This window comes from Muscardinus avellanarius (assembly GCF_963383645.1).
Source record: "Muscardinus avellanarius genome assembly, chromosome: 3".
Taxonomy (NCBI): Eukaryota; Metazoa; Chordata; class Mammalia; order Rodentia; family Gliridae; genus Muscardinus; species Muscardinus avellanarius.
Genome location: NC_137788.1, coordinates 42,661,305 through 42,676,227, shown reverse-complemented (window position 1 = coordinate 42,676,227; position 14,923 = coordinate 42,661,305). Strand labels below are relative to the sequence as shown.

Here is a 14,923-nt window from a genome sequence, read left to right as displayed (position 1 = left end):
TTGGTTTGGGAAGTCTTGGGTGATTCTAATTGGCTTGCCTCTGAATGTCACTTGGCCCTTTGTTTTTGTTGCCTTTAAGATTCTCTGCTCTGCTTCCACATTGGTCATTTTGACAATTATGTGGCGTGGGGATCCTCTTCTCTGATCCTGTCTAAAGGGAGTTCTATAAGTTTCCTGGATCTGTGTATCAACCTCTTGCTATATGTTTGGAAAATTTTCTGCTATTACTTCCTTGAAGAGATTGTTGATCCCTTTGGTTTCACTTTCTTTTCCCTCCTCTATTCCAATTATTCTTAGGTTAGCTCTCTTAAAATGGGCCCATATTTCTTCAATATCAGATTCCTGCTGTCGGATATTTTTTCCTAGATTAGAAACTATGCGTTCATTTTTGGAATGATCATCTTCTAAGAGCAAGATTCTGTTCTCCATGTGGTCTAATCGGTTGTTTGTGCTTTGAATTGAGGGCTTTACTTCATTAATTGCATCCTTTATCTCTTTTTGGCTCTCTCTGAGTTCTTTTCGAAGCACCTCTATTATTTCTACAGTTATTTTCCTGATTTGATCTTCTAGAAATCTCTGATTTTCTGTTTTATCGGGTTCTGATGTTGTGGGGTTGTGGGCATTCATTGCTCCAATATTATTCCTCTTTCCCATGATTTCGGAAGTTTGTGCCTTCTCTGGGTTCTTCCCTTGGGTCACTATGACTTCACTTAAGGTGTTCTGGATCTCGAGTCAGTAGTATCTCAGACCCCACTACTCCTTTACTGGGTTTAATCACAGAGTCTCCGACCCAGAGAGTCGGTAGAGGCTGCTTTAGACTGTGGGGGGTGCCAGGTTGCACGTTCTCCTATGGTGTGATATCTCTGCCACTGCCCCTCCACCACTGGGTCAAGTCCCAGGGAGTACAGTACTTGGATTTCTCCTCTGTGGCCCGCAGTTTGACTCACTTTTCTTGAGTACGCAGATGTAGCTGTACTGGATTCGGTGAATTCTCTGCTGCTGCCGCCGTTGGCAATATGGCGCCACTGTTATGCCCTCGGTCGTGAGGCTGGCGTATTTCTTCTCTGGTTTTGATTTCCACTCTGAATCCCTGCAGCGTGTGCTGAGCTCAGCCACTGGGAGCTTTAGATTTTACCTGCGGCGAGAAATCCCGCCTGGCTGTTCCGCAGCGGCTCCCCTCGCCTTGCTCTAGCTGTCCGGTGAAGTCGCCGCTGCTGCCGGCAGTATGGCGCTGCTGCCGTGATCTCGGGAGTGAGGCCAGTGTATCTCTTCTGTGGCTCTGAGCTCTGTTCTCAGTCCGCTTTCTCTCTGGAGCCTGGTGATTTTTTTGTTTCTCTGGTGATGGTGTTTTCTGGCTATGAAAGGTGCTGATTTTTTGGTAATGGAGATTAGTTGTAGCGGGGCTCTTAAGCCCCGCTTTTCTCGGTCGCCATCTTCCCGGAAGTCCCATATATTTGGATTATATTTTTTAATTCACATTGCCAGTCTGTACCATTTGATTGGAGAGTTAAGTCCTTTTACATTCAGTGTTATTATTGAAATGTGTTGTTTATTTCCTGTCATTTTGTGTTCTATCTTCTGTTGGATATAATATTATTTCTTCGTATTTAGATGTCCTGCTGATCAACTTCATCTCTTCTCTTGTTCTGGAGTCTTCTTCTTTTTTCTTCTTTATAGTTTATTTCTTTAAGTATTTTCTCTAATTAATTTCTTAATATGCACATATGATATTCTTTTTTTGAGGTACTGGGGATGGAACCCAGGGACATTATAACTTCAAGCTATACCCCAAGCCCTATTTTTTATTCTTTATTTTGAAACAGGGTTTCACTAAGTTATGGAGGACCTCACTAAGTAGCTGAGGCTGGCCATGAACCACAATCCTCCTGTCTCAGCCTCTCGAATGCTGGGATTACAAGCATGTGCCACCATGCCCAGCTCTGCATATATGATTTTCCATAGTCTGACTTCTGCCTATATCTCTAGATTGTTTTTTTGCATTTCTGAGCTATTTATTTTAGAGTAACTTGTCCTTTCATAACTCAACACCTGGCCTATCTTGTGAGCATCTACTGAAGATTCATTTAAAATATATTATCATGATATTCTCTGGATTTATCCATTATCCTGAAAATGACATAATTTTATTCTTCTTTATGGTTGAGTAGAATTCCATTTTGTATATATAACACACTTATTCATTCATCTGTTTACAGCCATCTAGGTTAGCTCAATGATTTGCTATTGGGAATTATACTTTAATAAACATACATATGCATGTATCAATATAGTATTCTAATTTTAATTATTTTGTAATGATACCAAGGAAGTATCTTTTATTTTTTATTTTATTTTATTCTTTTATTGGTGCATTATATTCATACATCATAGTGGGGTAATAAAAAAAGTCTTGTGTAGATATCCCTGTACACATCACCCAGTCAGCCCATATTCAGTCCCCATCCCCTTCCCTCCCTAACTCTCCCATGCTTGGCTTAGTGATTGATATCAATATGTTTGTCTAAATACATTATGTGCCTCAGAGAGCTTTTCTCCCCCCTTCCCTCAGTAAGATTCCCTTATTTGTTCCTCTATAGGTTCTCCTTTTCACCTGGGGCTCCTCCTGTGACCATTTCACTTTAGCTTTCACATATTAGTGAAAGCATCTGACTTCTTACTTTTTGCGACTAATCACGCTTTGTGTGATGTCCTCCAGTTTCATCCATTTCCCTGAAAATTCTGTAATTGTATTTTATTTTATGGCTGAGTAAAACTCCATTGTGTACATATCCCACAGCTTTGTAATCCATTCATCTGTTGATGGACAATCTTGGTTGGTTCCATAGTTTGGCAATGGTGAATTGCACAGCTATGAACATAGATACACATGGATTACTTTGATAGTTTGGTTTCCTTTCTTTTGGATAGATACCGAGAAGTGGTATTGCTGGGTCAAATGGTAGATTTGTTCCCATTCTTCTGAGGATCCTCCATACTGTTTTCCAAAGTGATTTCACTAGTTTGCAATCCCACAAACAATGTTTTAGAGTTCCCACTTCTCCACATTCTTGCCAGCATTTGTTGTTTGTATTTTGAATGATTGCCATTCTATTTGGAGTTAGGTGGAATCTCAGAGTAGTTTTGAATTGCATCTCTCTGATTGCCAATGATGTTGAACACTTTTTCATGCATTTATTGGCCATTTGAATTTCTTCTTTTGTAAAGTGTCTATTAAGTTTTCTTGCCCATTTTTTAATTGGAGTATTTGTTTTTTTGGTGTTGGTTTTCTTGATCTCTCTGTATATTCTAGATATTAGTCCTCTGTCTGAGGAATAGGTGGCAAAGATCTTTTCCCATTCTGTTGGCTCTTGTTTGAGGATTTTGGTAGTTTCCTTTGCTGAACAGAATCTCTTCAGTTTCATGTAGTCCCACGTATCAATTCGCCTTTTAGTTTATTGTGCCTTTGGGGTCTTGTTGAGAAAGTGTTTATCTGTGCCTATGTGTTGCAGTGTTGGACCTATACACTCTTCGAGGAGCCTCAAGGTCTCTGGTCGAATATCCAAGTCTTTGATCCATCTTGAATTTACTACTGTACAGGGTGAGAAGGTGGGATTTAATTCCATTTTTCTCCATATAGATAACCAGTTTTGCCAACACCATGTGTTGAACAGACTGTCTTTCTTCCACTGTATGTTTTTGGCCCCTTTGTCAAATATCAGTTGGCTGTATGTGCGTGGTTTCATTTCTGAATCTTCTAATCTGCTCTATTGGGCTATGTATCTGTTTTTGTGCCAGTACCATGCTGTATTTTTTTTTTATTACAGTGGCTTTGTAGTATGGTTTAAAGTCAGGTATTGTGATGTTTCCAGCATGGTTTTTGTTGCTGAGAACTACTTTGGCTTTTCTGGTTTTTTTTTTTTGTTCCAAATAAATTTAAGGACTGATTTTTCTATGTCTGTGAGGAATGGTCTTGGTAATTTATTTGGTATTGTATTGAGTCTGTAGATAACTTTTGGAAGTATAGGCATCTTGATGACATTTATTCTGCCTATCCATGTACATGGAAGACCTTTCCATCTTCTAAGATCTTCAATTTCTTTTTTCAGTGTTTTATAATTTTATTTGTAGAGGTCTTTTACTTCCTTGGTTAAGTTTATTCCTGTTTGTTAATTTTTGTGGGAGATCCTGAGTGGAAGTGTTTTCTGGACTTCTTTTTCAGTACATTTATAGTTGCTGTACAGAAGAGCTTCTGATTTTTTAAGATTGATTTTGTATCCAGATACTTTGCTGACTTTGTTGATCAGTTCTATAAGTCTTTTGGTTAATTTTGTTGGGTCTTCTAGGTATAATATCGTGTCATCTGCAAATAGTGAGAGTTTGAGTTCTTCTTTTCCTATTTTAACTCCTCTGATTTCCTTTCCTTACCTTATTGCTCTGGCTAGGGTCTTGAGTACTATATTGAAGAGAAGTGGTGATAATGGGCATCCTTGTCTTGTTCCTGTTTTTAGGGGGAATTCTTGAAGTTTTTCCTCATTTAATACGATGTTGGCTGTGGGTTTATTGTAGATTGCCTTTATGAAATATATATATATATATATATATATATATATATATATATATATATATATATATATGATGTATTCTCAGAGAATATAAAATACCTACCACACTTGTCTACTCTACCTCCAATTCCTACAGTTATCGAAGGCTATTCCAACTCTTATATATCTCTGGATCTCCACTACCTCTAATAGTGCCTAGCACAGAGTAAGTGAGTATCCAGTGGGTGCTAAGGAAGATGAATGAGACCCACCAAGAAACCTTTAATGGGCCACAATTTGGAGAATAGTGCTGGAACTCTTTGAATATTGAATCTGGCAGAAATAGATTAGGAAAACCAGCCAGATGTTGTTTTTAAGGGTTCTGTTTTTAGCATGTAAATTAAAATTTCATTTAGAAGTACAAATCTAATTTGGGAACCAGAATGTAGTAGTAGAGTTTGACAAGATTTCATATGTAAATTCTCCAAAGACTATTCCATCTCTATGCTTTCCTGAAACATATATCTGTGTGAAACATATGATCTGACATTGTCTCTGACCTGCATGATAGGGTAAGGGATTGGTTTTTACTGCATTCAGGATAAAGCTGAACCTTAGTATATCATTTGATGCTTTCCATGATCTAGTTTCTGTCTTCCTCTCCAGGTGCACACCTTCTTTCTCCATACCCAATTTTCTGGAACTTCTTTTGACACTTCTTTACCTGGCTGATTTTTACACATATTTTAAGGAAGTTCAGGTGGAATGTCTTTTTGGAAGACTTCTGTGAGGAAGGTATAGATAGATGCTGGTTCTCTGTGTTCTTCTGGAATATTTTGAGCATCGTATGAAAAGTCATGCTTTCTTTTTAAAATATTTTTTCACTTTATTTTTAAAAAATTTTATTGTTGCATTGTAGTCATACATTTTGATGGGATAAAAGATGGTGGAGACATACATACACACATCACCCAATTAGCCCTTACCCATTTCCTGCCCCATTCCCTTCCCTTCCCTCCTTCCCAGGCTTGGCTTAGTGCTTGACTTTGATATGTTTAAGTACATCATGTACTTCAGAGAGTTTCCTTCTTCCCCTCTCCTATCCCATCATTTAGATCACCTTATTTGCTCATTTGTAGAATCTCCTTCATCTAGAGTTCCTCCTGGTACTATTTTCTCCCTAGCTTTCACATATTAGAGAAAGCAACCAATTTCTTTCTTTTTTTGTGACTAATCTTAGCATAATGTCCTCTAGTTATCTGCCTTTTCCTTCTTTCTTGCATCTTCCACTAGTATCCTTTTTTTTTTTTTTTTTTTTGGTGGTACTAGGATTCCTGGAAACCCTTCTACCTCCAGGCTACACTCCCAGACCAATTTTTTTGTATTTTTTTAATTTGGAAACAGGGTCTCTTAAGCCAGCAAGGCAAGCTTTGAACCAACGTGATTCTCCTGTCTCCGCCTCCCAAGCACGGGGATTACAAATGTGCGCCACCACGCCCGGCTTCCACTAGTATCTTTGAGAACAGAAACTTTTCAGGGGTGTGTGTGTGTGTGTGTGTGTGTGTGTGTGTGTGTGTGTGTTACTGGTGATAGAACCCAGGAGCATCCTACCTCTGAGTTACATCCCCAGCCCTACTTTATTCTTTTATTTTGAAACAGAGTCTCACCAAATTGTAGAGGGCCTCACTAAGTTGCTGAGGCTGGCTGTGCATCTTCCTTTCTTAGCCTTTTAGTACTGGAATCACAGATATATGCCACTACACCTAGGTCAAATTTATATTTTTATTAGCAAAATGTAGCATGATGGATACATATAAATCTTAAATAAATGCTTTGTTAAATTAATTAATAACCCCATACCCACAGCCCAGGACTTAATTAAAATTTTTTATCTACATTTAGAAGAAATTACATTCTAGGAATTCTTTTTCAATTGAATTTTCATTTAACAACTATTTATTGAAATTACTCTATACTAGGTATTTCTTTAAGTTATACAGGCAATGATTCTGTGTTAATAGTAATAAAAATATGTAGTTCCCTTCATTATGACTAGCACATAATTAGAAAGTTAGTATATAAGTGACTGGAAAGTTAGCATTAAGGCACATACAATTAGCTACAAAACAAAATAGAAAATATGTAAGTAGAGTCCTGTATAAGATCACGGGAAAGAGATAATTTACTGCAAAGTATTGGGAAATTCAATACAAACCACTTTTTCAGTGAACAACTATGAGATAAAATTAGAAGAGTCTAAGACCATAGCTTTGCTGAACTTGAGTTCATCCATGGTCATACAATTGAAAAGTAGCCAAGTGAGAATTCAGCTTTAGATCCATATCTCTTCAGATTCCATGCCATGAAACTGTACTATCCATGCTAGATATTTCCTTCTTGAAGCAGTAGAACAATTTTTATTATATATTATTGCCTTATAATATATATACTATTCTTATATATTTTATTATGTTCAGTATAATCATTGACTGTATGGTCAGCTTTTTCAGTGTCAAAAATATTACTTTTATATCTCTATGATTAAATGATGGATTGATTTATAGCTTATTATTTATTAGCTATTCTCATTAGTTATGAATATAAGGTAGAGTGGGTAAAAATAGATCTTCAGGACTTGAATATGTAAAATATAGAATTTTTTTTTTTTTTTTGTGGAACTGAGGATGGAACCCAGGGGCATTGTACCTCTGAGCGACAACCCATCCCTATTTTTAGTCTTTTTATTTTTGAAGCAGGGTCTCACTGAGTTGTGAAAGGCCTCACTGAGTAGCTAAGGCTGTCCAGGAACTGTGATCCTTTGGTGAATCAATGTTCAATGAGAACAAGTGTGAAAATATTTTATAAAATGCCAGAAAGAAGCCTTGTAATGGGTATTAGTTCACTGAGATTAAATCCCTTAAATGAATGAATAGGTGCTCTCTCCTGAAACATTCTCAAGCAGAAATTTTAGGTTTTTTTTTGAGAGGGGCGGGTTACTGGGGATTGAACCAGAAGCATTCTACCTCCAAGCTATTCCCCCAGTTCTTTTCTTTTTGTTTTGAAATAAGGTCTTACTAGGTTGCTGAGCATCTTACTAAGTTTCTGAGGCTGCCCTTGAACCTGAAATTCTCCTTATCTCAGCCTCCCAAGTACTGGGATTACAAGTGTGTGCCATCATACTTTATTTTCTTGAATGGAAATTTGTGGGTTAAGTCTCATCTTTAATATAATTTTCTCTCAAAATTGTGAAGCCTAGGAAGTATGGCTATATAATGGAACTTTTTTTGTGTGGTACTGGGATTTCTGGAAACCCTTCTTCCTCCAGGCTACACTCCCAGACCTATTTTATATATTTTTTGAAACCAGGGTCTCTTAAGCCAGCGGGGCTGGCTTTGAACACGATCCTCCTGTCTCTGCCTCCCAAGGCTGGGGGTTACAAGCATGCGCCACCACACCCGGCTATAATGGAACTTTTGACAGACCTCTTTAAGTGCATGCCACTTGTACTAGGGGTAATTTGTTATTTTCAAAGGTGTTTCAGAGAGTGAGGTGGAATGATGTTTTATATAAGGTCAGTTTTAATTAATATGTTTCTTTCTTCATTTTCGATCAATATGAATTACTCATAACTTTTGTGTGCAGTATTTTTCAATGTAAAAATAAAACAAATTGAGCTTTTGTCATATTCATCATCAAGCATAACCCATTTAAATGTCAAAAATTCTACACTGCCCTAAAATCTATTTCTAGATGTCTCAGCATGCCTATTTATCACAGTGAAATAAGGTATAATTATCATATTATTTCACCAGGTAAATGTTATATATATACACACATATGTACATATATACAGAGTGTATATATGTATGTGTGTATAATATGTATACACACACACACACACACACACACACACACACACACACAAATTTCCTTTCCTTTCCAGGTATGCTCAGAACTTTTATTTCTAAATAGTTGTTATTCATGTGGTACTTTTCAGTCTGTAGAACCAATGTCAGTAAGGCACATAAATAATATTATCAGAATTATATCTCTTAAAGACAAACCTCAATTGTTTTATTCAATATTTTGTTTCTAACTCCCTTAAATTAAAAAAATTATTTTCTTATTCTGTGTCTATGTTTGGAGACAAGTATTTTGCATACTATAATAGAGATGTTTCAGTGTATAATTTAAGAGTGTGCTACAATATTCAGTGTTTGTTTTAGTAAAGAGACTTGTATCAAGACATTATTCTTAGATTTCAATTTAAATTATTTCTTTTCTTTTCTGAACCCTGTCTATGTTTTAGGCTATTTACATGTATTTTCTATAACTCTCAGAACAATATTGTAAGTTTTAAAAAAATAGGCTCAGGGAGGCTAATTACTTAGCAAAGGTCATAATATCATACATATCTGAATTGACTGAATCCAGTAAAAAATCTATTTGACTGTGAAATCCAAATTCTTACTACTAATTATTGTTGCTTTAGCTACATGTAAGAGTATTTTAAAATAAGAATAAAGGTTTGAAAATCTGGGTTTGAAAACAATTACATGGCTGAATATTAAAATGCACAAATATCAAGAAATTAAAAGTTATTCCACAACAATGATGACTATCACTTTAGATTTTGTGCACAACTATAAATGCCATTATTTTAGTAATTTTTGTGCATCTAGAATGTAATTGAGATATGGATTTTCTGAGAATCACAAATTTGCATTTCCTACTTTTAAGTGTTCAAACGTTATATTGAATTAACATTGCAGGCTATAGTTTTTTTTTCCTTTCTTTAATATAATAATGCACATTTTGTTATATATTTTCTTAACTATTAAATGAAATTTATTATAGTAAACTAAAATGTAATGTTTGTTCCTTAGATGAATTTAAAATGTAACACACCTATGTTTTCAACAGGTAAGCAATAATAAATCAATATTCAAATAAAATTGAGCTCCTAGAAGTTCTTTCTTAGTAATTTGATGACTATAGATTATTGACATTGTACCTTGCATTGTGTAATACCTGGGATTGAGAGAGGGAAAATAGTCAAAAAAAGATGAGATATAATCTGTTCTGATGAGAAGCTATAATAACTAAGGGTAAAAAGAGAGGGAAGCACTCTTAATATGCTTGATGCACATTTAAAAACATATCAAAGTCCATCACTAAGCCAAATAGGAGAAGAAAGTAGGGGAGAGAGAATGGGGTGGGAAATGGGGAAGAGCTAAATGTGTGATGTGTCCATATTTGCCTCTACCATTCTGTACCTCATAATGATGTATGATTACAATGCACTAATAAAGTAATGATTATGTTAGAAAGATACAAAAAAGGTGCTATTTAAACACAGAGAAATAATTATTTTATTTGCATAGGGAAGTCAGGTAAGACTTCCTAGATGAGATGACATACCATGTAGGTCTGCAGGATTTCTCCTCAAGAAAAATGGAGGTATGCATATATCCAGACATGTGGAAAAATAATAAAAGTTTTAGTATTTGCATATATGTATAAATTTACACACTTCCGGGAAGATGGTGACCAAGAAAAGCGGGGCTTAAGAGCCCCGCTAACAACAAATCTCCATTACCACAAAATCAGCGCCTTTCATAGCCAGAAAACACCATCACCAGTGAAACAAAAAATCACTAGGCTCCAGAGAGAAAGCGGACTGAGAACAGAGCCACAGAGAAGATAACCGGCCTCACGCCCGAGGACGCGGCAGACGCGGCAGCAGCGCCATATCAAAAGCTTGGTATCAGACAAATGAAACTGTTATGTGATATTATCATTTTTAATTTTAGATAAATTGCCATAATACTAGATATGAACTACTAAGCCAAGCATGGGAGGGAGGGATAGGGAGAGAATGGGGTGGGTATTGGGTGGGGGCTGACTGGGAAAAGTGTGCATGTATGTCTACAAAAGTATGTATCCTACTATAATGTATGAATACAGTGCACCAATTAAAAAAATATTAAAAGGCTAAAAAAATTTACTACAAACATTGCTGATACAAATGTTGATTAATATAAGTATATTAATAAATAAAATATGAGTGGCAATGCTGTTGATTTTCTAAAATCGTAATGCTTTTGGGTAAAATTATGAAAAAATCAATTATAATCATACTTGGGACCCTGAGACCTTCAGCAACTTAGTGAGACCATGTTTAAAAAAATAGAGCTGGAGTATAGTTCAGAGGTAGAACACCCCTGAGTTCAATCACCAGTGTCTGTCTGTTTGTCTGTCTCTCTCTCTGTCTCTCTCTCTCTCTCTCTCTCTCTCTCTCTCTCTCTCTCTCACACACACACACACACACACACACACACACTTAACTATATTAGTTTCATAATTTTCAAGTTAGTTGCATTCTTAGAAGTCAGTGTTCATTAAAATCATGCAAAATACATTGCACTTATGTGTAAACAGAATTTTCTAAACTCATATACTGTAAATGGCATTTTTGTATACATGAACATCTGATTGTACATTTGGAAGTTGTACAGGACTTTCTTTTGCTTTAGAGTATTCCTAGCATCCCAGGTCCTCACTACCCAAATACCGCAGTGCTCTTTCATCTTTAAAACAAAAAATTCCTCAACAAATTTCCAAAATATTTGTTAAGCATATTACTCACATTGATAACTACTTCAACAGCATACACAGAATACCTCAGTGATATTGTGAATTGAATCATATACCACTGCAATAAAATGAGTAATAAAACCAGTCACATGAGATTTTGGTTTCCCAGTGCATATTAAATTTGTATTTAGAAGATGATTCAAGATTGGAGATTAGAGGCACCCAGCACTTACTCATTTCTGCAAAAGATAGTATCAAAACAACAGGAGAGCAGCTTCTTATAGAGGTTGATGACTGTGAGAGATGCTAAAGTTCACCAGTGGACAGAGTCATGGATTTGAGATAGTGGAAAAGAGGTTGAAATAGAGAGCCTTGGCAATGAACACACAGTAGGGGCTGGAATTTCACTTATGAATATTGAGTGTGCTGATCTTGAGCTGTCGCGGGCTCAGTGAACTCTCTGTCGTTGCTTGCAATATGGCGCTGCTGCCATGCCCTCAGCAGGCATGAGGCTGGCGTATTTCTTTTCTGGTTTTGAGCTCAGTTCTGAGTCCCTGGAAGGCTTGCTGAGCTTGGCCACTGGGAATTTTAGACATTTTTTGCGCTGAAAAACCTGCTGAATTACATCCGAATGATCCTGATCTATAGCTGTTTACTTCAGCTCCTTGTTTACCTTTCTTCTCTGGAGCCTGGTGAGTTATTGAATGCGCTGATTTGGAGCTGTCAGGGCATGGTGAATTGAGCTGTCAGGGTGTGGTGAATTCACCCCCCCCTGCTGGCAATATCTACAGTCACCATTTTTAATTAAAATATATAATTTAATTTATCTACCATTGTAGGATCATTCCCTGTTTTAAAATTCTTCTGTCTTCTGCCTGTTTATTCTCCTTTTCCCCTAATCTGTGGCAACCACTGGCATTTTACTATCTCCCAGTTGTGGCAATTATGAATAAAGCTGGTATAAAATCTGTGTGTGTGTGTGTGTGTGTGTGTGTGTGTGTGTGTGTGTGTACATATACTTTTAAAGTCATTTGGATAAACACCAAGCAAATTACTGGATCACTTGTAAGAATATGCTGGATCACTTGGTAAGAATATTCTTGGTTTTGTATAAAATGGCCAAACTATCTTCAAAAGTGACTTTGAAATTTTACATTCTTACCAACAATAAATGAGAGTGCCTGTTGCCCCACATCCTTGCCAGTATTTTAGATTTCGGTCATTCTCATAAATGTGTAGTGGTATCCTACTGTTGTTTTAACTTGTAGTTACTTACGATATATGATGTTGGAAATCTGTTAATTTGATGAAATCTTTGATGAAGTATATGTTTAGGCCTTTTGTTTATTTCTTAATTATTCATTTTCTTACTGTTCAGTGTTGCAAATTCCTCGTGTATTTTGGATTCAGTTCTTTATCACTTGTGTCTTTGCAAATATTTCTATCTGTGATTTTTCACATTTACTTGATATTGTCTTTCAGAGCAGAAATTTTAATTTAAATGAAGTTATGTTCAATAATTATTTTGTGCAGAGAATGCTTTTTGTCCTGCATCTAAAAGTTTTAATTACCACTGTACCCATGATCATGTATATTTTTTCCTATGCTAAATTCTAGGTATTTTACAGGTACATGTTTTATATTTAGGTCAATTATACATTTTTATTAGTCTTTAACATATTAATTTTAAAAAATTATTGTGTAATAAATTTCAACATCTGGTCATTTTTTAGTCTCTTTCTTATTGTTTTATCTCTAGACAGTAGGTTGTTTATTCTTGTTTTGTTATATTCCACACTTTTTGATTGAATACTAGATATATTTTATAAAATAGTAGAGCATTTTATAAATAATGTGTGCCCCTGACAATGGCAGCACTTCTTCCCTGGGTCATTGTAGTGATTTATGTCAACCTGGTCAGGATTTAAGCTGGGTTTTAGTTTCATTGTTACAGGCTTCACATTCTTTTAGTCTTACTTTGGTGTGTGTGTGTGTGTGTGTGTGTGTGCGCGCACACGCACATGAACATGCACTCATGCATGTTTGTTACTGGGGATTGAACCCAGGAGCATTCTACTTCTGAGCTATATTCCCATCTCTTATTTGTTTTTCTGTTTAATTTGAACAGGTTCTTGTTAAGTTGATGAGAGTCTTACTAGGTTGCTGCGACTGGTCTTGCCTAACTCTGCTTTTAATCTTTAATGGATCTATGTGAAACAGTTTTTGTTCCTCTCTCAGGCATAGGATCCCCCCCCCAAAAAAAAAAATGCTGGTATAGAATTCTGGGCTGAGGATTGTTTCTCTCCTCTCCTCCAGGTAATAGAGAATGTTTCTTTATTGTTCTTCTTTCTAAAATGTCTTTCATTCGTGAACTGAGGTGATTTGTTATTTTTTACCTGGTGGCATAAGGTCTTCTTTCCCATAAGAGACAGGTGGAGTTTCCATCATTTCTTATCACAAAAAGTCACCCATATTTTTGGGGTCATGTACCATAAAGAATGGTATTTTGTGATCTGGTTCTCTGCCTCCAATCTTTCTCCTGAACACCTTATTAGAAGGCTATTCAGAAAAATCTGAATGTGTGAATTCCTCATGTTTCTATGACTCTCAGTGGTTTTATACTCTCATGTACCCTATACCTACATTTAGTAAGTTTAAAAATTCCCTTAATTTTATATAGAAGCTGATAAACATTTCTTCTGCTTGTGGTCTGCTGGAGATGAGTCACTACTTGTCAAGCATGGTGGTGCACACCTGTAATCTCAGTACCTGGGAGGCTGAGACAGGAGGATTCCAGGCTCAGTGCTAGCCTCAGCAAGAAGAGCCAGTTCTTGCATCTCATATATTGGGGGGGGGGCTTACTCTCTTTTAATATTAGATAATTTTGCTGCTTTATAATATCACTACTCTGATGGATCTGAGAAAGCTATGATTTTGTATTTTATTGGGATTTATCTTAATGTTAAGGTGGTAACAACATTCCTTCTATTTTCAACATCTTCAGTAGAAGTAAAACTTGCCAAACTTTTAATAATTGAAGTTTCTATTAGGAAAAAAACTTCTATCCTAATTCAGTTTTTCTCAAATTGTTCCTAGTAATGAAAAATTGGGAAGACATGATGCTATTTATAGAATTATTGCTTTGTTCAAATTAAAACAAACATATATGTGTGACAAATTAGATACATTACCAATGATTGAGTATTTGATGTAATTTAATGGATTTCCTTTGTATTTCACTAATTATATTAGATATTTTGAAACCTTATTCTCATAACAGAACTTTGAAAATTGGGTTTACTATTCTATTTTATGAATTAGAACAACTGAGATTTAAGGGTAGTTGGTTGATCACTTTGGATCACAGAGCACTAGATATAGTAGAGGTGAGATCTTAGTCTATATCTTTATCTTAAAGTATGCTCTTTTTACTCTACCACAATATGTAGTTAATTTACTTTTATCTGGATATTTTTGCTCACTCATGGAGTGGGAGGAAGATAAAATAGTGTTAAAAATCTTACTAGATTTATATTTCTAAATACATTTGATTTTTGTTTAATATAAACAATTTTTTTAAAAACAGGAAATGATATGGGAAATGATGATGCCATTGGAGGAAATGTGAGCAAATATATGGTGCTACCAGCTGGACACTGTGGACCAACCAAGAAAGGACATCTTATTTTTGATGCTTGCTTTGAAAGTGGTAAGTGAATTAAAGACTTTGGCCTTGAGTTCATTTGGAGAGGCCTTTTTTTTTTTCATAATCCAATTCCTTCTGA

At 35.8% G+C, this 14,923-nt stretch overlaps 1 protein-coding gene across 1 annotated transcript in view; it reads left to right on the top strand.

The window, feature by feature from the left end:
* Positions 1 to 13,764: 13,764 nt before the first annotated feature.
* The window catches only part of AGBL4 (AGBL carboxypeptidase 4), a gene marked incomplete at both ends in the record, with an annotated part of 1,136,473 nt that continues 1,135,314 nt past the window's right edge, over positions 13,765 to 14,923 (top strand). The window contains 2 exon segments of the mRNA XM_080691412.1: positions 13,765 to 13,786; positions 14,725 to 14,847. Coding sequence (XP_080547538.1) covers positions 13,765 to 13,786; positions 14,725 to 14,847 — 145 coding nt within the window.